At 55.9% G+C, this 25,596-nt stretch overlaps 2 protein-coding genes across 2 annotated transcripts; one reads left to right on the plus strand and one right to left on the minus strand.

The window, feature by feature from the left end:
* Positions 1–2,362: 2,362 nt before the first annotated feature.
* Positions 2,363–11,942, plus strand: INPP5J (inositol polyphosphate-5-phosphatase J; the record flags this gene model as incomplete). Its single annotated transcript, XM_080628881.1, has 12 exons — positions 2,363–3,117; positions 4,040–4,150; positions 5,668–5,776; positions 6,556–6,672; positions 6,743–6,918; positions 7,474–7,585; positions 7,972–8,081; positions 8,419–8,608; positions 10,174–10,311; positions 10,758–10,850; positions 11,085–11,189; positions 11,322–11,942. 12 exons carry the CDS (start codon positions 2,363–2,365, stop codon positions 11,940–11,942), a joined length of 2,637 nt encoding a protein of 878 aa, XP_080485007.1.
* A 1,076-nt stretch (positions 11,943–13,018) lies between these two features.
* On the minus strand, positions 13,019–15,404 carry PLA2G3 (phospholipase A2 group III; the record flags this gene model as incomplete). The annotated part of the gene is given in 13 exon segments (XM_080628377.1): positions 13,019–13,223; positions 13,421–13,555; positions 13,690–13,717; positions 13,720–13,808; positions 14,045–14,088; positions 14,092–14,135; positions 14,138–14,424; positions 14,558–14,909; positions 14,997–15,093; positions 15,095–15,118; positions 15,122–15,189; positions 15,192–15,297; positions 15,396–15,404. Coding segments are annotated over 13 exon segments (1,488 nt in total).
* Positions 15,405–25,596: the final 10,192 nt, after the last annotated feature.

Below are 25,596 nucleotides of genomic sequence, written 5' to 3' on the forward strand. Positions count from 1 at the left end.
AGCACACACGCAGTGCAAACACAGTATGCATGTGCAGACATTGCAGACACACACGATGTGCAGCACAAAGGGGTATGCATGCATGTCTGACCGTGTATGCACACATGCACACAGCTGTGCACACTTGCACCCCTCTGCACACACAGCTGGGAGCACACATGCACAGCTGCATGCACAGCTATGTACAGCTACACATAGTCCATACACCAGTGCATAGATGCAACTGCACACACAGCTGCAAACAGGCAGAAACACACCAGCACATGCAGTCACAAATGCAGCAGCATGTGCATACTCCCAAAGCTCTACACACACTCTCAGCTGCATGCACACATGCATACTGTGGCTGCTTGAGGTTGGAGGCTGTTGGGGTCCAAGCCCCTGCTCAAGCAAGCCCACCCAAGGCTGGTTGCCCAAGGTCACTGTCCAGTTAGCTGTTAAGTTTCTGCAGGGATGGAGACTGTACAACTTGCCTGGGCAGCTGGTGCCAGGGCTTGGTCACCTCACAGGAAAAAAGTGTTTCCTGACATGCAGATGGAACCTCCTGTGGTCTGGTTTGGACCAGTGCCTCTGGTCCTGCCACTAGGCACCACTGAGAAGAGCCAGGCTCCATCCTCTTGCCTTCAGGTATTTACGTAGATTGATGAGATCCCCTAGAGCTTTCTCTGCTCCAGGCCACACAGTCCCAGCTCTCCCAGTCTCTCCTCACATGATAACTGCTCCAGTCCATTATCTTTGAAGGCCTTCATTAGACTCCCTCTGGTATGCTCATGTCTCTTGGACTTTCTCTTGGGAGCCCAGCAGTGGACTCAGCACTCCAGGGGTGGCTTCACCAGTGCCTCCTCAACCTCCCTTGACCTGCTGACAACACCCCTGATGCAGCCCAGGAGGCCATCATTCACCTTCTTTGCCTCAAGAACACACTGAACTCATTGTCAGCGTGGTCTCTACCACATAATCTTTCCAAAGCCTTTTCTGCAGAACTGGTTTCCAGGCAGGTGCCCCCCAGCACGTCCTGGTGCCTGGGGTTGTTCCTCCCCATAAGCAGGACTTTGCACTCTCATTTGTTGAACTTCTTAAGGTTTCTGCCAGCCTATTTCTCCAGCTTGTCCAGGTCTCTCTGGATGGATGCATGATCCCCTGGTTTATGAACCTTCCAGTCTGGTGTCATCTGCAGACTTGCTGAGGGTGCATTCTGTTCCATCATACAGGTTACTGATCCCTGGGGTGCACTACTACTTAACTGGCCTCCAACTAGGCCTTGTGCTGCTGACCACCACCCTCTGCATCCAGCCACCAAGCCAGTTTTCAGTCCACCTCAACCTCTGCTCATCCAGCCTGTACATCAACAGCTTCTCCAGGAAGATCTGATGTAAGATAGTGTCAAACACCTGCCTGAAGTCTAGGTAGACAATGTCCACTGCTTTCCCTTCATCTGCAGGGCCACTCCATCACAGAAGGTGGTCAGGCTGGTCAAGCAGAACTTCAGTGAAGCCATGCTGACTCCTCCAGGTGCCTGGCAGTGGTTCCCAGAACTTGCTGTTCCACCACCTTTCCAGAAATGGAGGTGAGGCTGACTGGGCTGTAGTTCCCTTTTCCTCTTTTGTGCCCTTCCTGAAGACAGAAGTGACATTTGTTTTCCTCCAGTCCTCTCCCAGTTGCCACAGTTGATCACAGGTTATTGGGAGTGGCCTCGCAATGACAGGAGCCAGTTCCTTCAGCACTCATGGGTCCATCCCACTAGGGCTCAGGGACCTGTCCTCCAGCAAGATCCTCTTCCACATGGTGCTCCAGCCTTTCCCAGGCTCTGCGGCTCCTGAAGGCTGGTCTTGATGGTATGGAGGTGTCTGGGACCTCTGCCCTCTCCATGCCCTCTGTCACCAGGTCCCCCGCCTCCTTTGGGTGCATACAAGTGCATATGCACACCCGAAGCAGCCTCATGTGCTCTCACGCCCACCAATGCAAACTTGTGCACGTAAGGCACTGCGTGACCTGCAGGGACCTGCACGGCTGCAGGTGCATGCACGGCACCTCCCACAGCTCCAGTTGTGTGCGTGGACACAGACACACCCGCCGCAGCGCACGCCTGCACACGGGTGCGATGCACACAGAAAATGCGCGTGTGGGAGGGCAGGTGCGCACGAGGGCAGGTATGCACGCGCGAGCCCAGTCGTGCACGCGCCGGCGGAGGGCGGGGCCCGGGCCGTCACGTGGGCAGGTGCGCGCTGGGCAGTTTCAGTGTCACTTTTGCGGCTCCTGCGCCTTTAAGGCTCGCGCAGGTGCGCGGAGCTGACATCACGGGGCGCGGCGGGGCCGGGCCCGGGCCGGGGGCCGGTGCCGCTCGCTCGGGCTGTTCCTCTCCATGGAGCCGGCCCAGCGCGGCAGCGCGGATCACGGCTCGGCCGCCGCCTTGGGGCCCTGGCCCGGCCCCTCGTGGGGTCCCTCGCCCGCCTCCGCCCCCCCAGCGCGGCCGGCGCCTTTCGGCTCCGGCGGCTCGGCCCCGGCGGCGCCTTTCCCTGGCGGCGGCGGTGTCCCGGCTGCCCGCCGGAGCTCTCGGTCGGACGCCGCCTGCGACCCCTTCCCGTATGGCTGCCCGCGGCCCGGCGGAGTGCAACGCTGCGGTCCTGAGGAACGGGTCCCGGGCAGGGCCGCCCAGTCCCTGCTGCTGGAGGTCGGCAGGGCGCAGCCCGAGGGGCCCGGCGGACCCCACACCTTCCCGCTGCCGGCCTTGCTGCCCCCCAGCCCTAGCGCCCCCCCGGCCCGGCCCGGCGTGCAGTCCCCCGTAGCGCCCGCCTTCCCCGAGCTCGGTTCCCTGGAGCATGCTGTGCCCGGGAAGCTGCCGCCCGCCGAGCGGAGGGAGATGCTCCCCAAGGCCGAGTCCAGCGACCACATCTCCGCTTGGGCGGGCTCCTCGCCGCGGGCCGCCGGGCTGCCCAAAGCCGTCTCCAGCGAGTTCCTCGCCAGCGGGCGGGTGGGCCTGTCCAAGCCATCTGCTGCCTCCAAACCGGAGCCAGAGGAGCTCTCCCTCTTCGGGAGGTCCCTTGGCCAGCCAAGTGCTGCTGATTCCTCTGACGCACTCGGCTGCTCGGGAAGGAGCCAGGAGGACAGTTCGTTCCGGTGAGCAGGTGTTGCTGCGGGGGGACAAGCAGCGGGAGCAATGCTGGGCGGAAGCTGCCAGTGCTGTGGAACAGCAAGTGCAGCCTCCTGTGGGGCTGGAGTCACCCCTTTCTTCCCACTGTAAATGGTGTTCACGTGGAGGAGACTGGGATGAGGAGCTGTGAACACATGGGTTTAGCTGGGGGGAAGGATGCTCAGTGCTTACTGTCCGTGCAAGCAGTGTGCATGGGGTGGCATGTCACAGGCTGTGGAGTGGGTATCGTCTGCCCCCACTGTCCTGGAGCTCTGGAAACGATGTGGCACTACCCTCCCTTGCTGTTGAAACATTCTCACTGTGACTGAAGACTTCACCTAGTGCTGCTGGAAGAGCCTGCAGGCTGCTAGTGCGTGCTGCATAACAGCACTCGTATTGAGACTGATGGTGGCTTTGCACTGATGAAGGACACTGCTGCAGGGCTCACAGCGCTGCTGTCACGTGTGGTGCCCTGGCCTTTGGGACTGGCTGAGCTCTTGGGCAGAGTCAGGCTGAGACGGTTCTTTTCCCCAGGAGCCCCAGAGATGTGTGATTTCTAGGGAGGGGAAGCGGTTTTCCAGGGAGACCCTGCCTTGCAGGCTGCCTGCTGTGCTAGCCTGCCTGTGTCATTCGGTGGTGATGAAAGCAAGAGGTCTTTTGTGTTGGTTTCTAGAATCTCACAGGGGCCGGGGTTATAGTGGGGCTTGCCTTGCACCGAGATGGAGATCATGGGGCAATTCAGAGGAAAGGACCCATCTCCTGTATATGCCCTGGCTGAGTTTCAGCTGTGGCCATTTCTGCTGTGGGCAGAGAGCTTCCTTGATGGAGCTGGGGATTGAACTGGGGTGAGGGGAACAGGAAACACTTCTGAACCCCAGTCTTAGTCTGTTCTTCCTTTGTCCTTCCAAGCATCACAGTGGTTACCTGGAATGTGGGCACAGCTATGCCCCCGAATGATGTGACATCCCTGCTGCACCTCAACACAGGCGAGACAAACGATGCGGATGTGATTGCCATTGGGTAAGAGGGTGAGGTGCAGGGCCCCTCCCCTGCTGCACCACATCCCTTTCTGGGGGATTGCCATAGCCCTGTGGGGTGGGGAATGGAAGAGCTGCAACCCAGCCCCCCTGGGGCACAGTGAGCAGGGAGAGGTGTGCATTGTGGGCATCAAAATATCAGAAAAGGTGATGGAGAGTCAGGTCCCAGAAAAATGGAAATGCTAAGAGGAACTGGAACCCTTGAATCTCAGGTAGCCTTGAACCCCCAAAGGGGCTGGAGCTGGCTGTGCTGCACAGAGCTGGGGCCTTGGCAGTGCTGCTCTTGCTATGAGCCCTGGCAGCCCTGAGGTCAGGTCTGCAGAGGCATTCAACTTGCCTGTTGGAGTCCTCTGGGAGTATTTTCTTCATCTCATCTTTTGCCCATGGTATGCAGGCCTCAAGGGCACAAATTTGCCATTCTCTCACAGATGGATTGGCTCTGTGCCCCTTGCAACACTTAACTTTGGACAAGGCAGTGCCATGTTAGTGTGGCAAGGTTTTATTGGCACGGCTGGCGAGGCCAGAGTCTGAGGGCACACTGGTCCCTCAAGGTTTGCTGTGGCGTGTGGATTCCTGTGGCGTGTGGATTCCTGCTAAGACTAGAGACATGCTGCCTTTGCACAGGGAGTTAGATGCTGCTTCTGCCTGTGTGTGTGAGGTGGAAGAGCTGGATTTGCCTCAAGGAGGCTCCCAGGGACTTCCTGATTCTCTGTGCTCCAGGGAAGGGGCAGTGTAGGGCTGAGTCTGCCAGAGCTATGATGCTGTGTTGGAGCTGGTCTCCTGGTCCCTTTGGCCTTGCAGGCCAGCAGTTTGGGGCTGTGGAGGTAGATTGAAGCATGGATGGATGGGGTAGGGGTGTAGCTGACAGCAAGAGACATGCTGGGACAGTGTCCTGGCTGGGGCAGGGTGTCCTGTTTCTCCCTGGCTGTGTCCTTCCTCTGACCCATGCCTCTGTGCCCTGAGCACTTGATATTTCTGGGCAAGACATTTCCTGGTTCTGCCATTCACTGGGAGCATTCTACTTCCCCCTCTTCACTAATTGCTGAGCCAGGAGGACACTAATTAACTTTCTGTTTGCTGCTGCTCTGAGCTTGGTGGCTAGGATGCATCTGGACACCCTGTGCTGAAGTACTGGTGAGACTTGGCTTCTCTGTAAAGACCAATACAGCTGAAATGTCCCATAAGCCCTCTTGCACCTAGAGATAAGCTTTAGACTGGTGCCCAGCTCTGTGCAGCTGAACTGCTCCTGCCTTAGAAAGTGCCAAGGCTTCTCATAGATTCAGGGCCACTTATGCCTTCTGCTAACACATGGCCTAGCATTGCTGTAGCAAGGATATGCCTGGCTTGTGCTCTAAACCCAGGGTCCTCCCTTGAACTGCCCTTCCTGCCCTGGTCCTGCTCCACAGCACTATGCTTTGGCACCTCTCCTAAGGAGCTCCTGCTAGCTTGGACATAAACGCTTTCCTGGTGTGGCTATGGGACCTGTCCCTTTCCTCCCAGGCTGCAAGAGGTGAACTCTAAGATAAACAAGCGCCTGAAGGATGCCCTCTTCACAGATCAGTGGAGTGAGCTCTTCATGGATGTGCTGAGCCCCTTCCACTTTGTCCTGGTAAGGAGTTCCCAAAGGGGCTGGGCAGCTGATGTTCCCTCCCTGCCTGCCAGGCAGGTACACCACAGATAGGGAGAGTTGGACTGCAGGGATGGAGGGAGGAGTTGCGGTGGGAAGGCACAAACTGGTGGCACGACAGCCTGCAGCTATCCAAGCAGCATGTGGGGGCTAACCTGAGGGCTAGAGGTGTGTCTCAACCAGTGTGCTGTCTAGCTTTTGCCACCCTGCTCCCTTTCCTGCATCTTAGGCTTCCCCTGTGGGGCTTTGGAGATACTTGCTGCCTGCTTCATCGCACCAAGGCAAGGAAGTTTATGTGGGAACAAGCCGTTGCTTCTGGCAGCAGCCTGCAGGTCCCAGGGCACGTTCAACTCCCCAGGGTGCTTGCCCCAGAGCATATGTGGGCCTTGGCGTTGCTGGGCTTATCTCAGCTGTCAGTATGGAACAGGTTGTCAAGAGAAGCTGTGGCTGCCCCATCCTTGGCAGTGTTCAAGGCCAGGTTAGATGGGTCTTGGAGCAACCTGCTCTAGTGGAAGGTGTCCCTGCCCATGGCGGGGGGCTGGAACTCTAGGAGCTTTAAGGTCCCTTCAACCCAAACCTGATTCTATTCAGGAGGGTGTTAGTAATCTCTGAATAAAATGTGCTATTAGTCATCTGCAAGATGGGGAGCATGCAAAGGATGGAGGTGCTTCTCCTATGGCCTGGAGGTGGGGGAAGCTGTCCCTGCCCCTACAGGCTCTGCTGTTTCTACCCTCCTGCTTCAGCCTCTGCCCCCATTCCAGGTCAGCACTGTTCGGATGCAAGGTGTGATCCTACTGGTATTTGCCAAGTACTACCACCTCCCCTTCCTGCAGGACATCCAGACAGACTGCACGAGGACAGGGCTGGGAGGCTACTGGGTGAGTGTAGCCCTAGGGGAGGTGGTGAGGGGCTGGCTTCCCAAGGAGTCACAGCATCCTCTTGGTGCAGGGCAACAAGGGTGGGGTGAGTGTTCGTCTCTCCATCTTCGGCCACATGGTCTGCTTCCTGAACTGCCACCTGCCAGCACATCTGGAGAAGGCAGAGCAGCGCAAGGAGGACTTTGCCACCATACTGCACATGCAACAGTTCGAGGGGCGTGTGGCCAGCGGCATCCTGGACCATGAGTGCGTACCCCACCACTTTGCTCCCCAGTCTGGGCCAGGGCTCTAATGCCAGCCCCTATCCTTGACTCCCTCAATCCCAGCACAGCTTGGCGATAGGGTTTTGCCTGCAGGGCAGCAAAACTGTCCCATGGCCCAGCAGCAGCCCAATATGTTGGGGTAGGTGTTAAGAGAGATCCTTGGTCTACCCTGGAGCACATCCAGGCATGAAGCAGCTCCCTGCCATACTGGTACTGTTGGAGTTTGGAAGTGGTGAGTGGAGGGCCTGGCTCTGACCCAGTGTCTTGGCTACGCATTCCAACTCAGTAGGTGATTTGCTGTGGAAATTTCCACCATCAATGCTCAGGGAAGGTGGGCCTGTTAGTTGATGGTTCTTGGCCCTGCCTGGGTAACCCTGACAGGCCTGACTGCTGGCCAAGCTGTCGGCCAACTGCTGACCTGTACTGGTGCTCTTGGGAGCACCTGTGCTACAGGCTGAGGCTGCCCACAGGATATTTCTCCCCTGCCAGCATCGATAGTCTCAGCCCTTCCAGCCTATTGCCGTCCTCCTACCCACAGTCTCGTATTCTGGTTTGGGGACCTCAACTTCCGCATCGAGAGCCTTGACATCCGCTTTGTGAAGTATGCCATTGACAGCAACATCCTGAGCCAGCTATGGGAGAAGGATCAGGTGAGAAGAATGGGCACACTGCAGAGCCTCAGCCAGGCCCCAGGTGGCACTTGGCTCTTGTCCCACAGCTGCATGGGCAGTTTTGGTAGGGCATGTGCCCTTACTGCTCATGGGACACAAAAGGCCCTGGTTCTGTGGGGAAAGGGCAACACAGTCCCAGAATGGTCTTTATGGGAGCTGGGCACATGCTTCCTTTAGCAGTATGCTAGGAAGAGCTGAGGGCCTACAGACTTGCTGCTTGCATGGCATGGACAAACCCTGAGAACTGTGTGTGTGGGGCTGGCAGCAATGGGGCAGGGATGACTGCTAGGGGTGGAGATGTATTGCTGGGCTTGTGGAGGGGTCTGGCCATAGGGGCTGGTGTGCTCCTGTTCTCTTTTCCACAGCTGAATATTGCCAAAAGCACCTGGCCTGTCCTCAGTGGTTTTCAGGAGGGCCCCCTGAACTTCCCACCCACTTTCAAGTTTGATGTAGGCACCAACAAATATGACAGCAGGTAGGATTGAAGAGCTCAGGTATGTGCTGGGCCTGGGAGCAGGTGGCATGGCTGAGGGATGCAGGTGGGGCACGGATGCCAGCCAGGGCACGTGCTGGTGGGGCAGGGGCTGATGCTGGTGCAGATGGATAGGGGGAGGGGGGTAGGCTGGGGCTGGCAAGCTGAGACACAACTGTTGTGCTGGTGCCAGCGCAGGTCTGTCCCTGCAGCTGCACTGAGCTGTGTGCCAAGATGAGCTGCGTCCCCTGCCTGTGCGTGCGGTAGTACCGGGGGAGGCAGTTTGGGGTGGAGCCCACTGGCCCCTGCCAGGCAAGAGATGCCCCTCTGTGCCCTGCAGTGCCAAGAAGCGGAAACCTGCCTGGACTGACCGCATCCTCTGGAAGATCAAATCTCCCAGTGTGGGGCTTGGCACGGGTGGGCACCGGCCCAGCCGGGGTGTCCTCTCAGTGAGCCAGCTGTGCTACTGCAGCCACATGGAGTACACAGTCAGCGACCACAAGCCAGTAGCTGCCATCTTTGCAGTGCAGGTGAGCACCATCCAAGGCCGGTGAGCACCATCCAGGGCCAGTGAGCACACAGTCAGGGGCTTCAGGGGTGAGACACACAGCTAGTGTGTGCAGCTTATGATGGGGTGCGTGGGGCTTACTTTTTTTGGTAAGCTGTCACCATGGCTGGGGCTGCTAGACAGGTGCCCCGGGCAGCAGGTACTGTTCTTTGGCATGTCCTTACTGTGTATCATAGAAACACAGAATAGTTAGGGTTGGAAAGGACCTTAAAATCATCTAGTTCCAGCCCCCTTGCCATGGGCAGGGACACCTCACACTAAACTTATGTTGCCCAAGACTCTGTCCAATCTGGCCTTGGGCACTGGCAGGGATGGAGCATTTACCACTTTGGGCAACCTCTGCTAGTGCCTCACCACCCTCACAGTAAAGAACTTCTTTCTTACATCCAACCTGAACTTCCCCTGTCTAAGTTTGAACCCATTACCCCTTGCCCTATCAGTGCAATCCCTGATGAAGAGTCCTTCTCCAGCATCCTTGTAGGTCCCCTTCAGATACTGGAAGGCTGCTCTGAGGTCTCCACGCAGCTTCTCTTCTCCAGGCTGAGCAGCCCCAACTTTCTCAGCCAGACTCCATATGGGAGGTGCTCCAACCCCTGATCATCCTTGTGGCCTCCTCTGGACTTGCTCCAACAGCTCCATGGCCTTCTTGTATTGGGAACACCAGAAATGCACATAGTGCTGCAAGTGAGGTCTCATGAGAGCAGAGTAGAGGGGCAGGATCACCTCCTTCGACCTGCTGGTCACGCTCCTCTTGATGCAGCCCAGGATACGGTTGGCTTTCTGGGCTGCGAGCGCACACTGCAGCCGGCTCATGTTCATTTTCTCATCCACCAACACCCCCAAGTCCTTCTCTGCAGGGCTGCTCTGAATCTCTTCTCTGCCCAACCTGTAGCTGTGCCTGGGATTGCCCTGACCCAAGCGTAGGACCTTGCACTTGGCATGGTTAAACTTCATAAGGTTGGCATTGGCCACCTCTCAAGTGTGTCAAGGTCCCTCTGGATCCCATCCCTTCCCTCTGGTGTATCAACCAAACCACACAACTTAGTGTCATTGGCAATCTTGCTGAGGGTGCATCAATCCCACTGTCCATGTCACTGACAAAGATGTTGAACAAGACCGGCCCCAACACCAACCCCTGAGGGACACCACTCATTACCCATCTCCAGACGGACATCGAGCCATTGAGCACAACTCTTTGCTTGTGGCCATCCAGCCAGTTCTTTATCCACCGAGTGGTCCACCCGTCAAATTGATGTCTCTCCAGTTTAGAGACAAGGATGTCGTGCAGGACAGTGTCGAAGGCTTTGCACAAATCCAGGTAGATGATGTCAACTACTTTGCCCCTATCCATCAGTTCTGTAGCCCCATCATAGAAGGCCACCAAATTGGTCAGGCAGGATTTCCCCTTAATGAAGCCATGCTGGCTGTCACCAACCGCCTTGTTGCTGTTCATGTGCCTTAGCATGCCTTCCAGGAGAATCTGCTCCAAGATTTTTCCAGTCACAGAGGTGTACATCTCTCTTGCAGTTTGCTTCCAAGACAGACAAGCCCCCGGTTGAGATTTTTGTGGCTGATGAATGGAGCAGGCCTGAGCAAGCAGTTGTCAGGTACAAGATGGCTGCTGGCTTCCACCGGAGCTCGTGGGACTGGATAGGACTCTACCGGGTAGGGGCTTGGGTGCTGCTGGGACTGAAGGGAGTGGGGTGCACTGCACAGCACTGTGGGGTTCCTTCTGAGCTACCCCCAAATGGTGGGCACTGGTGCATGGCATGGGCCTCTGCTCTGTGCTTTCCTTTCCCTGGGGAAGCCCTGGCAATTATCCAGGATTTGGATAGCAGCATTAGGAGCAGGATTTGGCCCTGCTTCAGGAGGTTCAGATCCAGTAGTTCCCTCCTCCTCCTGCTTGGTGGGCCCCACAGTGTCCAAAGCCTGGCACTCCTTGGAAGCTGGGGGGCCAGGGCACTGCTGAGTGGGTGCAAGGCAGCTCTTGGTTTTGCTGTGTGAGGAGAGGGGGCTGAGTGTGAGGCAAGCTAAGGCAGGGTGGGAGGTGATGGTGCCGAGTAAGGCTTATGTTCCTGTGCACTGGTGTTCTCCCGTGTACATGCACACAGGTGGGCTTTCGACACCCTAAGGATTACGTGTCCTATGTCTGGGCTAGGAGCGATGATGGTGAGCGCTGCTTGGAGAAGCAACCATGTGCACAGGTGAGCTGGGCCAGCCCTGCTGTCCTGCTGGGCACATGTGTCCCATCATGGGGGGACAGGGACCTCTTTATGCTCCTGATGGGACAAGGGGGCACCTCCTTACTACTCTGTGCTGAGCCTTAGGCAGGTCTACTGTGCTGTAGTAAGGGATGTTGGCTCTGGGCTGGGGCTGGAGGTGGGAGCAGGCATCCCTGTGCCAAGCCTTGGTGCCCATCAGCTCTCTCTGGGCTACAGGTGATGTTCTCAGAGGAGGCGCTGCCCAAGGGGAAGGGCGAGTACATCCTTGGATACTACAGCAACACCTCCAGCAGCATTGCTGGTGTGACTGAGCCCTTCCAGGTCAGCATGGGCAAAAGGCAAGGGTGAGGGGTGGAGGGAGGCAGGGGGTTATGTGTATAAGGGTGCTTGGCTGGAGGAGGACAGTGGCTTTGGTGCCCCAGATCAGCCAGCAGCGCTGATGCAGGGGTGCAGATCTCCCTGCCCAGGTCAGAGGAGGGCAGCAGCCCCACAGACAGCTCGGGCAGCAGCTCAGAAGACGAGGATGACAGCACACTTGTCCTGCTGGCCCCCAAGTCCCGTAGCCCCAGCCCAGGCAAGATGAAACGGCACCGGAGCCGAAGCCCCAGCCTAGCCAAGTTCCAGGGCCTCATCCTGCGGCCATCAAGCCGGGACAGGGGTACAAGCCGCAGCCCCTCACCCCAGAGCCGCTGTGGCCTCCCTGGGGACATCCCCACCATCCACCTGCCCCAGGAGGAGCTGGGGTGCCGTGGAGTGAAAGCCAAGGAGCCAGGGCGAACAGCCAGCAGCCAGGAGGGCAGCTCCTTCTACCAGACTGTGCGGGAGCAAGGTGGCCCCTGGCGTGTCTCTGCTGACAACCCCTTGGCCAGGGCTGACCCCAGGAACCTGGGCCTGCTGCCTGCACTCCGCCTCGAGATGATTGACCAAGCTCTGGGACGGCGGAGGGAGAGCACAGACCAGGGCTACCCTAGCCAGAGGATGAGTCCCACCAGCCCCCCTGGCTGCAGCACCTCCCCAAAGGAGGGGAGCAGCCCCCAGGAACTGGACAGCCATAGCTGTGCTGTGGGCCGCTGATACAGTGCCCCTTGTCTCCTTCCTCCCTGTAGTGTGCTTGCTGTGTGCTTTCCTCTGCCACTTGCCTGCTGAGACATCCCTCTTCCCCCTTATTTATTGCAGTGATTTCTCACTACTGTGATAGAGGCCTCCCCCTAGTCCTCCCAGCCTGAGCTGCTGTCCAGGGCCTGATAGAGCTGGGATGTGGTACAGGGGAAGGCAAGGCTAGTCTAGTATGGTGTGGGGGGAGAGTCCACTTGAGATTCAAAGTGCAAGACCCTTTGGTCCTATGGGAGGAGTGCTGGCTTCACACATGAGGTGGGACAGGAGCACAGGGCTGTGGTAGCAATGGTGATGGGCATAGAGCAAGGACTGCCCCAGGGTACCCCTTAGATCAAAGCTTGCTCCTTCCCTGCTGCTACCACTGTGCCTCAGCCTGGACATAGTGCAAGCAACAAAATAAACCATCCTGCCCACTCCTGCTGCACTGTGCTTACTACAGAGGCGGCAGGATCGGCCCCTGCTGTGGAGACCACAGCATGTGCAGGGGGGGCAGCAGGCTTGGCCCTGGCACCACACACCACACTCAGACCATCCTGTATTTATATATCTTCTGCACACAGGGCCTGACCCTCTCCCTAGAGCCAGCCCAGTCCACCAGTGTCCATCCCACCCTGGCTGGCGAAGGGGGTTGGATCACACCACAATGCTCAGCTGTCCCAGCTGAAGAGGCACAAACCCAGGTTGGGAGCAGTGCTGTCCCCCATGCCTGGGGGAACCTGTGTGCCCCAGAGCACAACAGGGACTAAAGAGGATGGGGTTCCACTTTCCCAAGCCCTGCTCTTCCTTTCTGCCTGCTTTGATGCTCATGGATGGCCGCCATTGCTGGATACACGACCCCATCATCTTGAGAGGCTTCTCAGTCCATCTGCTTGCACCTGCTCCAGCTGTGGCACCCCCCAGCTCCATGCAGTCACTCCAGCAGTTGCACTTAGTGATATCCTTTGTCTCAAGAACCAGAAATTGAGTAGCTTCACCTCATGGCTGCAGCACAGGACATTTTCCTCCCCACAGGAAGCAGTACTTCTCAGGCATCATCAGGGCATGGTGTGAGGCTGAGCATGAGGCTTCTGCTCCAAGGCCATCCAAAGGCATTGCTCATAGAGAGTGACACCACTGTACTGTGTCTTCCAGTCTGGATGCTTGGCCCTGGAGTTCACATGCAAAGAATCCCAGCATCTCAGGGTCTTTTTGAGATGACGTGCAGGTGGTAGCACAGCCCGGGCTGCTCCAATACGGCTGCTGAAGAAGCATCAGTGAGCATCAGTGTAACACTGCCACTCACATCCATTCCTTTCCACTCCAGCCTTACTCATGGCACAGTAGAGGACAGTGCTTGCAATGCCAGCTTCATGCCAAGTGGGCAGGACAGCACCCAGCCCTGCCAGGACATCCCTGCTGCCCCCGCAGGCTATGTTCCTGTGACCCTTCACACTTACTTGTGTTGTGAGCCCTCATTCAGGCTGCAGTCAGTGGGTGGCTCTAGAACAAAGCAGTCTGTGGTAATGCGGTTTGCCAGGAAAGCCAGCTCCATGTCACTGAGGTCCCTCATCCTGTGCAGGAACCATGCCAACCTGTCAGCACAGCAGGGCAGCAGTCAGCAGCTGCTGGCCAGGTTGGATAGCCCACCTTGCCTGACCCCAAAGTATCTGCACATAGTGCCCTGTGATGGTGGGAAGAGCCCTGCCTTTTCCTCCTGGACACACACCTGCAAGTGCAGTTGCAGTGGAAGAACATTGGGTTTCCATGTTGTGCAGCTGGTATTTCACCTTGCTGGGTACGATCTGGTGCTCACACTTATCCAAGTGCTTGTAGCTCTTGCACACCCTGCCCAGGCCTGAGGACAGCAGGGCAGTGAGGGGCACCCCCAGCACACAACCATCATGGGCTGAGACCTTAGGACACCCCAGCTGTGACTCATGCTCTACCCCCAGCACCTGCTCACCCTGCTGCTGTCTGTGCCCTGCCGCAACAGTCATCAGGAGGCTCTGCACCACTCCACAGCTGGGCTGGATTGGATGCTGCCATCCTGAGGGCAGGTAGGGTGTGCTGAGTCCCCAGACCCTTTCAGTGTTCCTCCAGGCACTTGCCTTCCTCCAGCAAGGTCCTATTCCAACATGGTCATTGCTGTTGGGGGCATAGGCTCCAGCCCCTGTGTGCTGCTGCATGCCTGCTTGTGGGCTCAGCCTTGTCGCTGGCAGATGCGGGGGACAAGGTACGTGGTCCCTGTGGCTGCTGGGCTGTAGCAGGTCTCTGTGCCTGGTAGAGCCGAGGGGTTTGACTCAGCTGCTGTGGGAAGCTCTTGCGCCCTACTCTTGAGAACTCCCCTCCCTTGCCTGAGGGGTACACAGCAGGGCTGCCAGTCACCTCTGTGGGCAGGCTGTAGTCGTTCTGACACTGCTGCACCATCCTGGCCAGGGGTACTACACCATAACGCTCACACCTGGGGACATCACATGCCATAAGGCCCTGTACACCCACTCTGCCGCAGCCAAGCCGGTGGCAGCAGGGCAGGACATGCCCAGAGCTGCTGCAGCAGATACTCCGCCAAGGGGCTACAGCACCGGAGCACTCATCCTCCCCACCAGTGCCACTGGATGCACTCCTTGCTCTTCTCCAGCACGAAGCACGGCATCTCCAGCAGGTTGAAAAAGGTGACTCCGATGATGTTGGAGATAGGGTCGTTGAGGTCCAGCAGGCACTGCCGGAATCTGTGGGGCACACCGAGGCAGTGAGCAGCTCGGCGGCCCCGGGGGGTGTCTGTGTGTGACCCCCGGCCCCGGCCCCCGGGGCATCTGGCGTCGCATTCGCAGTGGGATATGGTGTGCAGGCGGTAGTTGCGGATGCCGTAGCTAAACTGCAGCGCCGTGATCTGCGCCGAGCACTGGTCGTACTCACGACAGCATCGGTCGGGGCCGCGGAAAAGACCTACGGGCAGCGTCGGTGAGGACAGCCCCGCCGGGAGGGTGGGGTGCGCCCGACCGCTGCTCCCTCCTCGCCCTCCCCACTCAGTACCCAGCTCGCGAGCATTCCCCGCCGAGTCACCGGCGCCGCACCACAGCGTGTCAGGAAACGTCCAGCCCCGCCGCGGCGGTTTTGCCGGCGGCGAGGGGTTCGGTACAGGAGGCGCGGCGCCGTTAGAGCGCAGTGAGGTCCCTCCTCAGTGCAGCACCGGGGACATCAGGCGGGCGGGCGTCGGGCGCAGGTCGCGGTGGACCCAGCAGGCACGGAGGCGGCCGCGCCCAGCCCAGGCGCTCTCCACCAGCGCGGCCGGGCCGGGACCTCTGCGGCTCAGGAAGGGCACGCGGCACGCAGCCTGCGCCCACCGCGCGCACACGGCACGGCCGGGCCAGGCACTCGCGGCCGCCACCACGCAGGCCAGCGCCGCGCGCACTCACACCCTGCGGCGCGCACCACCCTCATGCACCGCCCCCGCCTTTAAATGCGCGCCAGCCGGCCGGCGGACACAGCGCTGACTGGTCCGCGCCGGCCCCGTCCCACCCCGTGGGAGGTGAACGGGAGGAGCGGGATGCAGGAGGTACCCTCCTCCCTGTGCACCCCGCTTCCGGACACCCCCGGGTCAGTTTTGTGGGGCAGAACCCCCGGGAGGATGCAGGGGCGTACGCGCTGGGGCAGCGGTGTGTGTGCGGGTGTACACAAGTACCTTTACCTAGGCACTGCCAAGTCCACCACTAAACCATGTCACTAAGGACCTCAGCAGCACATTTTTGAACACTTCAGGAACAGTGACTCCATCACTGCCATGGGCATCCTGGTCCAGTGCCTGAGCACCCTTTGGGAAAGGAATTGTTCCCAATATCCAGTCTAAACCTCCCCTGGTGCAGCTTGAGGCCATTTCCTCGTCCTATCACTTGTTCCTTGGGAAAAGAGACCAGTCACTTCCTGGTTTCATCTTCCTTTCAGGTTATTGCAGAGAGCGACAAGGTCCCCCTGAGCCTTCTCTTCTCCAGGCTAAACCCCCCCGGTCCCTCAGCCCTTCCCCATCACACTGTGCTCCAGGCCCTGCACCAGCTCCGTTGCCCTTTTCTGGACCCACTCCAGCACCTCAATGTCTCTCTTGTAGTGAGGGGCCCAGAAGAGCTCTGTCCTCTTTGCACCTTCCCTGCAGGCATTTCTATATGTTAATAGCTTCTCCCTAAATTTCCTCTGCTCCAGGCTGAACAGACCCAGCTCTCACAGCCTCTTCAGCTACTCCAGTCCCTTTCCACCACCATGGCCCTTTGCTGGACACACAAGTCTGTGTCTTGCCTGGGTGAGCTGGCACAGACTGGAGAGGACACAGCGACCCACTGTTCCCTTTTCCCCTCCCAGAGGTTGGTAGTGCTTGTCCTGCTGCAGCTGGGGCCACTGATGGCCTCTGCTGTGAGGATACATCCCTGGATCCTGCTCAACCAGTGCCCAGCAGGATCCCAAGATCCATCCCTACTGAGCTGCTTTCTAGCTGGTGGCTCAGACTATGCTGGTACGTTTTCCATCTGGGAACAGTGATCTCCTGGAAATACCTGAGGAGCGTGGCTGGGCTGCAGGGCAGTGCTCACACACACACACCGCCCCACACTCCCCTTGTGCCCCAGGAGAGGGTTGAGCAGGGTGGCCAGTGGGTTCAGGAATCCCCATCCCACTGCATTTCTGCTGCATCCCACAGGGATGTTTGCTCTGCCCCAGGGAAGTGACGCACTGAGGTCCAGCTTCATCTCTGCCAACTGGAGCTGAGAAGGGGCTGGAAAGAGAAGGATGAGTCAGAAAGAGCCACCATGATTCCTCCAGTGCAGCTCTTGCTTCTGGAGCCAGCCTGTGTTTTAAGTACTTGAGCAGGGTTATGCTCTGATGGGACGGTTTGCAGAGCTCCATGCTCCTATGAGTGCTGCAGGGCAGCCAGGGGCTGGCAGCCAGGGTTTGGCAGCAGAACCTTATCTCACTTTATCAGGATTTCCATAACAGCATGGACAGAGGCCAATGCCACAGACAAGTACAAAGTCCACTGCAACAGTGATATAGCTGCTGTGTGCCACACATGACATGGCCCAAGGTGTTGCAAAGGCCTCCCAGATGCTGTGTCACCTGGTGGGCCACCTCTAGGCTCGCATGTCCCCTGTCCCACGGAAGGACCTTTCCACCCTGGAGGCTGTCTTCACCAAGTGGGATGTGGTTGGCATGCTGGTGCTGGGGAGGGCTCTGCAAGGGGATACCCTGTGCCAGTGGAATCAGCTTTCATTTACACCACCAGGAACCACAGAGCTCTCCTGCTGAGGGCTCTGCCACCCTGCACTGTGCTCCTGTCCCCTGCACCCCCAGTGTGCCCCAGGGCTGTCTCATGCCTGGCTTGTGCTTGCAGTCCTGCAGTGGCCCCACGGGGATAGCCCCACACTGAGAGCACACTGAAGTCTTGGCTGCCAAGTGTGTGAGTGTGTCAGCAACCCAGGACCCAGTTTGGGTTTGTCTGGAGCATAATGGAAGATAAGGCAGGATGCCCGGGGTTCCAGCCTTTATCCCCCAAGCAGGTGGGGAGGGACGTGGCTAGCCTCACGCCACAAAGCACCCCAGTGTCTAAGCAGGCAACTGCTGCCCTGCTGCTGACTGCTGGGGGGAGGCTGGGGTCTGGCCAGCAGGTGCAGGTCTGAGCCCTGCACAGGCCTGCACCAGCTCCACTGGCATTATCCAAGGTCACAGGCAAGGTCAGCACTGGGCTGAGAGGCCAAGGAGTTGACACAGCTCCTGAGGCACCACTGAGTAGGGGAGTGCTGGCAGCCACGGTCTTGTGTGGTGAGGCTGGCAGGCAGGTCCTGTGCTGGGTTGGCAGGTGTGCAGGGATGGGCTGGTGAAGTGATTTGCACGCTCTGCTCTGCATGCCGTGTCCCATTTGGGGGTCTCCAGTGCAAGAAAGACATCCCATACTGTAGCGAGACTAGTGAAGGATATTGAGCTGGTCTGGGCTGCCGCTGGGCTTCCTTGGGCTGCAGGAGGGGCAGGAGAAATGTGAGCTTATCTGCCTTGAACTTTGGGTCATGGCAGGGCTCATTCCTTCCCTTTGCACTTCCAGGCCAGCATGGGCATTGGAGTGATGCTTTTTGTGTGGATGTCCTGCAGGGAGGGGCTGGATGTCCTGACTGTGGGTGACTGCTAGTCCTGGGGCCTCGTCCATGTCTCCTGTGGACATGAAAATGTGTGAGGGTGTACCCTGCATCCTGCCAACTGCATCCTGCTCCAGTGGGTGTGGGGCACAGCTCTCCCCTCTCTGGAGAAGAGGCTGTTACCCTGTCTTGGACAGTCCCTGAGAAGCCCAAGCTTTTTGCAGTACAAGCAGGGAGGGGAGCTGGCTCTGGAGATCCCTGGATGACCCCAGCTAGGTCCTGCATGTGAACATGTTAACATATAAACATGTAAACATGTAAATGTATAAGTGGCTCAAGACATTGCATGTCCCATGCATGGGACACTGCCCTTCATGTGGGATATCCATGGTGGCATTGCATAAGGAATTCCTGTAGTGCTGGATAAAAGCCTTTCTGGTTTCCACTGCTCTGATCTGGAACTGGCAGCTTTGTGGACATAAAAAGGAGGATAACCACAGGGTATTCTGGACACAGAAGGCAGAGCAGAGAAACAACTTTACACAACCAAATCTCTTGCAAAGGTTGGAAGCCAGAACAACAGCTGGAGCAAGCAAAGGGATGGTGCAGTTACTTCACATCTGAGCTGAGGTTATAAATTCAATCAGTTTGCAGAGCCAGGGGAGACTTGAGGGCTTGTGTGGACTGTGTCATGCACCCACAAATCCCTCCATCCCCTTCTGGGACACAGTGCAATGACATTCCCCAGCCAGCAGTGAACACATCTTCCACCAATGTGCTACCACATCTGCCATGCACCTCTGCCTAGGAGAACCTGGGTTAAGTCCTGGCCCATGTCACATCTTTGTCACGCCTATGTTCCCTCCTTCACGGGGCACAAGACCCCACACTTGGCCCACCCTGTCAGGCTTCTTCTTAAGCACACAGCAGCCAGGAGTGCCTTCAGTGTCCCTGCCGTGGCCTGCTGTATTGGGGTGCCTCGCTGACAGGAGCAGAGCTCAGTCTTTCCGTCAGCTGGTGGCACTGGGATGTGGTGGGAGTTAGGCTCTTCTGCTGCTTTTGTTGCATCTATCTGCTTCCTGGCTGCCACCTGGGACTAGAGACTAGGGTGGTGGACTTGGCTTGTCCCTGCCCTGCAGCCCTGGTTCCATTTCAGGCTAGGGTTACACTAGTGTCCATAGGTGCTCAGCCCACCTTGCATAAAGACAGGCATAGTCTGCCTGCACCACCTGGCCCATGTGCTTTCTAGAAAGCACAGTCTCCTCTCTTTTGGTGTCCAAGGTAAACTGTGTACTGGTATTTTCATCTCTTTGGAAATAAGATGAAGGGGCCAAAGCAGATTGACAAGAGAAAAAATTCCTGTATGCTTCCGGTTTGCTTAGCATTGTGTATATTGGATCTGACTGTGAGCTTCTACAGCTGATTGGCAGTTTTAGGTGCCTACAGCAGGAAGTGTTGTATTGTACTAGATGTATAATAATACATCTAGCAGAAAAAGGCTAAAAAAGTTACAGCACATATGTCTGCATTACTCCTAGTGTGAGGATGGAAGGCATGGACCCAGAGGCAGAGTACAAGCTGAATCGTTTATTACAAGGATTACACGATATTTATATGCTTCCAAGCAATTAGCCAATCTGCCTTGCAGTTACATTTACGACTTCGGGCAAAAGGTCTATCTGATTTTTCTTATCAACATCCTCTATCCAGTTCTGACATCGTTATTCCTTGCCAGTTCCAACATCTTCCAAGTACTAGTCAGGGATGGGTCACTCTTAATTGCCTGCTGTAGTTCCTCCTTCCCATGGTCTCTGACAGTTTTGATGCATTTCAGCCCCCACAGTTCCCCCTTCTTCTTTTATCAATGCAGTATAGACATGTCTCTCAAAAGCTTGGGATAACTTTTGCTGCATGCATTGTAACAAAGTACAACACATATGATGGAAAAGAGGGCAAGCAAGAAGATCAATCGTCCTTTAACCAAAGTCAATAGCCACCCAGCTATACCCCCTGCATCATCTTCCCTTAACTTCGTCATACTGTCTTTCAACTTGCGGATACTTTCATGTATGGATTCTGAATGGTCTGATAAATTCATGCAACACATTCCTTCCAAAATTTCACACCCATGTCCATGTGCTAAGAGGAGAAAATCGATTGCTGCCCTATTTTGCAAAGTTGCATGCCTAATAGAGTCGACATCGGTGAGCGAAGCAGAGAGAGCAGATGCTGTAGCATTAGTTTGTTTAGCAAGCCAACATCCTAACTTATTCAATGTTGCTAAAGCTTGAGCGCTAGCTACTCTGCAAGCTAAAAATGAAGCATCTATATTTTCATCCAGGTTCCAAAAATTTACTTTGTCGTCACAGCTCGGTTGAAAAGCATGCATTGACCTTCGAGAATGCAATCCTTGTTTATTTATTATTATAGTGTTATTAGGGATAAACATGCCTAAGGTCCCTACTCACACAGGACGCCCTTTATATGGGACGGCACCCCTGCCAGGCCTGATCTTGTGGCAACTGAGGCACGGACTCTGTTTCTAGCTACAAACGAAATCCCCTATTGAGTGAGCTTACAGGCTTTTATAGTATTCTGCCTAGTGGTTAGTAGCGGTTAGTTCCTTTGGTACTTTTCCATCACGAAACAATCTTATTGATCACGCACTCTTTCAGCCAATCACATTACTGTCCACGTGCCTTTGCTTGAGTAATTATTTCTAAACATAGTTCTTTGCTATCACTTCTTGTTACATCGTCACTTCCACTTCCCCTTGACTACACTTTCTTTATCTTGTCTTAAGCATCCTCCTGTTTCCAAATTTACAGTCCTCAGAAATTACCTTGATGCTCTTTCTTTGGTTCCACCCAATGTTCTTCCCGACTTGTCCCATTCACTTCTTCCAAGGTTTGTGGCTGATAAGAGTCCAGATGTCCAGGCTCTCGTCCAGGTCTACTGGCGCAGCTTCTTGTGCAGCATTCCCCACATCTCCCCCTTCTTTATAAACTAACAAAACATTGTTAATAGACTTAGTGATCAAACGATTTATACAAGCAATTAAACAAGGAACTGTGATTAAAATATATAAAAAGATTTTTACACAGGCTACTGCAATTTTAATAATGTCTTTCAACTATGCACTGATGCCCCATCCTGACGGCAAACTTTCTAGCTATTTCCAGCTATTGTCCACTCACAACTTCTGAACTCTGTCCTTTAGGTTTTGAATTGCTTCATGGACAGATTCGGAATGATCAGAGAGGTTCATGCAACACATCTCATCAAAGTCTTTACAACCATGTCCCTGAGCTAATAGCAAAAAATCTATGGCAGCTCTATTTCGAAGGGTAGCATGTTTGACTGACTCGTTATCTGTTAACAGACCATTGCTGTGGGTGAAAAACCTCCGGGACAGAGGCTGGGTTTCTTCCCGCCTCTCATCGGGAGGAGTGGATCCCCCCCCGCTCCGCAGCTCGCATCTTGGCGGGCGCAGCGCCAACCCGTGCCCGCCGGAACACACAAAGGCGAGGGGCGGGCGAGTATCACAGCCCTCCGCCCGCGGGCAGACAATGGGGGGAGCTTGCCCGGAGCCTGCTGCTGCCGCCGCCGTGCGAGTGAGCGAGATCGCGGCAGCGGGGAGGTGGTAGGCGGCGCGCCCGTGCTCTGCAGCTCCTTATCCCACCGCTGCCACCAGGTGCAGCCCCTCGGTCGGAGGGGAGCCGCCGCCGCCGCAGCCTCCGCCCGGTCCCGCGGAAGTGCCGTTTTCCTCCCCGCCGTCCAGCCCGCGGTTCGCCTCATAACGGACGGGATGTGGAGCATTCAGTTTTTGGGGCAGGTTTACATCACCTTGATTTTTCGCTTCTTTTTTAATGTTTTTCCACATATCATGCGGGTCAGAGGGGTAGAGGTCGGGTTCTCTGTCAGGGTCGATTGGTCCGGGATCAAAAGGGTCATCTTTTCCTGGCTCATTTGCTGCCGCAGCCTGCTGGCGGATATCTTCCTACTGGTCAGTATCTGCGGGAGGGTGCGTGAGCACCGGCAAAGCTTGTGTCTCACGACAGCCAATGCCAGGATCAGGCAGGAATAGATCTGGCTCAGTTTCTGGGTCTACTAGCCCCAGGTCAAGAGGGTCTGGAGTGTTGTTTGTTGGGACAGGAGGGGCTGATGATGCCGATGCCTCCTGTGCTGCCCTGTCAAGTGCCTCATAGACTGAGCGTCATACAGCCAGCAATTTGGGGGCTACTGCGTCATCCCTTGTGGCTGCATCCCACAAGCAGACCCCAATCTTGTCCCATATTCCCTTCTGATAAATATTAGTTGATGCTGCCTCAGGAGCACAGGTCGAGACCCATATTAACAAGTCTTTCAGTCTGTCTTCATTCACAAGTAACCCCCTTCTTCTCTAGGAATTTTACTAGCACTTTGAACACTGATTTGTGCTCTGAGGATACTGAGTTTCCCATGTTCCCAGCTGCTTACCTCAATCAGAGGTAGTATTCAATTGCTGCGCAGCTCTTTCAGGGTTTGGCTGGGCTTCCTCATCAGTTGCCGAGTCACGGCTCTCCATCTAGTCCCTATTCAGGCGTCATTTGAGAGGATGGAAGGCACGGACCTAGAGGTAGAGTACAAGCTGGACCATTTATTACAAGGGTTACATGATATTTATATGCTTCCAAGCAATTAGCCAGGCACATCTGTGTCTGCCTTGTGGTTACATTTATGACTTCCGGCAAAAGGTCTATCTGATTTTTCTGATCAACATCCTCTATCCAGTTCTGATATCCTTATTCCTTGCCAGTTCCAACACCTTCCAAGTACCAGTCAGGGACGGGTCACTCCTCATTGCCTGCTGTAGTTCCTCCTTCCCGTGGCCTCTGACAGTTTTGATGCATCCCAACCCCCACACCTAGCATGGGCAAAGCCAGGGCCAGCCGTGCAGCCAGCTCCACATAGAACACAGCAGCCCCATAGGGTCCTTCTGCTGGCTGGGCTGCAGCCTCTCTGCCCTGAACCACAGCCACTCAAATCGACATCATTGCATGGCTCAGAGAGTGCAGAACAAGCCTAAAAGTTTGAGGTTTCTTCTTTGAACACCTACATCTCCTGGTAAAGCCAGTTTCCCCAGTTTTGGTAAACGAAGTAGCCAAATTCAGTTGACCTTGGGCCCCAAGGGATTTCTCATTCCTGCTAGAGCTGAGTCTGATGCAACCAGACCCTGGGCTTCTCCTGGCTCAGTCCAATGCAGATTCCATTGCAGGTCCAGTCTTGAAAAAAGGCAGATACACACAAACACACAGGCACAAAATTTCTACAGCAATTTCTACAGAGGCTGAGCCTCAGGAAGAGCCACAACACAGAGCCTCTAAAGAAGACGCTGCAGACGTTTACCAGCAGCAGGATGAGGCCAGCTGTGTGCAAGGGTGTTAAAGAGTGTCAGCAGTGACAGAGCAGGTCAGGAACACGGAACAGCAATTCATGGAGGGAGCCCCAGGGCCTACAGATAAGCCAACATTGCTGACACGAGGTACTGTGTGAAGAGAAGCAGGACTCAGGAGCTTCTTTGTCCCTGGCCAAAGACAGCATCCTGTCAGGGATGGTGGGACTGCAGTAGCACCAAAGTTTCATGAGCAGCAGAGGGAGCCCATGGACGGGGAGTCAACCTGGCCTAGAAATATACTGAATTAATCAGCAAATCCATCCGCTCTTCCAGAAATTTGCTACTGGAGTATACCTGATGGTGGTGGGCAGAAGGTGGCTTGTGTTTATTTTGAGTAGTTACGGTACATCCAACATGCTTCAATTCATCCTGGTGTTCATGTCAGTCAACTTGGAGGGCCAGGACAGCTTCACAAGCTCAGGCCTTGTGCTGCCTTTACCACTGTGGTCACACAGCATGCACAGTCATCCTATAACCTCTCACCCTCTGGGGCTGACAGTCACCACTTCTCAACCTCCCCTCTGGCAGGTTAAAGCCATTCCCCTTGGCCTGTCCCTACAGGCCCTTGTCCCAAGCCCCTCTCCAGGTTTCCTGCAGCCCCTTTAGGCACTGGAGCTGCTCTCAGGTCTCCCCTTCAGGAGCCTTCTCTTCTCCAGGCTGACCCAGCCCAGCTCTCTCAGCCTGGCTCCAGAGCAGAGCTGCTCCAGCCCTCGCAGCAGCTCCGTGGCCTCCTCTGCACTCACTCCAACAGCTCCACGTCCCTCTTGTGCTGTTGCCTCAGAGCTGGACCAGGACTGCTGGGGGTGTCTCCCAAGAGCACAGCAGAGGGGCAGGATCCCCTCCCTGAGCTGCTGCTCACGGTCTAGGGGTGCAGCCCAGCACACGGAGGGTGGTTCTGGGCTCAAGCGCACACTGGCATTCCCCCCACTGGTCATGGGGAAGCTTCCCCTCACCCAGCACCCCCAAGTCCTTCTCCTCAGGGTGGCTCCACCCAGTCTCCCCCAGCCTGTGTCTGCTTGGGACTGCCCTAGCCCAGGGGCAGGACCTTGCAGTTGGCCTTGTTGAGCATAAGGTTCACACAGTCCCACCTCTCCAGCTTGCCCAGATCCCTTTGGATCTGATCCCTTCCCTCCAACGTGTCGACTGCACCACACAGCCTGGAGTCATCAACAAACTTGCTGAGGGTGCTTGATCCCCCTGTCCATGTTACCAACAAAGATGTTGAACAGGATCAGCCCCAACACTGACCCCTGAGGAACATGTCACTGATCTCTACTTGAACATCAATCTGTTGACCACAAATCTTGGACCATCCAGCCTATGCCTTATCCATCGAGTAGTCCATCCATTAAATCCATGCCTGTTCATCATATTTGAAAAACCATGGCAGTCGTGCCATGGTGATATCAGGTGAAGCTCCCAACAACTGGATAAAGGGAAATATAACCCACATTTTCAAGAAGAGTGAAATGGAAGTCCAAGGAAACTATAGACCAGTCAGTCTCCCCTTAATGCCTAGAAAAATCTTGGAGCAGATTCTCCTAGAAAGCATGCTAAGGCACACGAAAAACAATGAGATGGCTGGTGACAACCAACATGGCTTCACTAAGTGGAAATCCTGCCTGACCAATTTGGTGGCCTTCTATGATGGGGCTACGAAACTCATGGACAGGGGCAAAGTAGTTGACGTCATCTACCTGGACTTGTGCAAAGTGTTCGACACTGTCCCACATGACATCCTTGTCCCTAAACTGGAGAGACATCAATTTGATGGATGGGCCACTCAGTGGATAAAGAACTGGCTGGCAAAGAGTTGTAGTCAATGGCTCGATGTCCGGAGATGGGTAATGAGTGGTGTCCCTCAGGGGTTGGTGTTGGGGCCGGTCTTGTTCAACATCTTTGTCAGTGACATGGACAGTGGGATTGATGCACCCTCAGCAAGATTGCCAATGACACTAAGTTGTGTGGTTTGGTTGATACACCAGAGGGAAGGGATGGGATCCAGAGGGACCTTGACACACTTGAGAGGTGGCCAATGCCAACCTCATGAAGTTCAACAAGCCAAGTGCAAGGTCCTACGCTTGGG

This window comes from Psittacula echo, assembly GCF_963264785.1.
Source record: "Psittacula echo genome assembly, chromosome: 13".
Lineage (NCBI taxonomy): Eukaryota > Metazoa > Chordata > Aves > Psittaciformes > Psittacidae > Psittacula > Psittacula echo.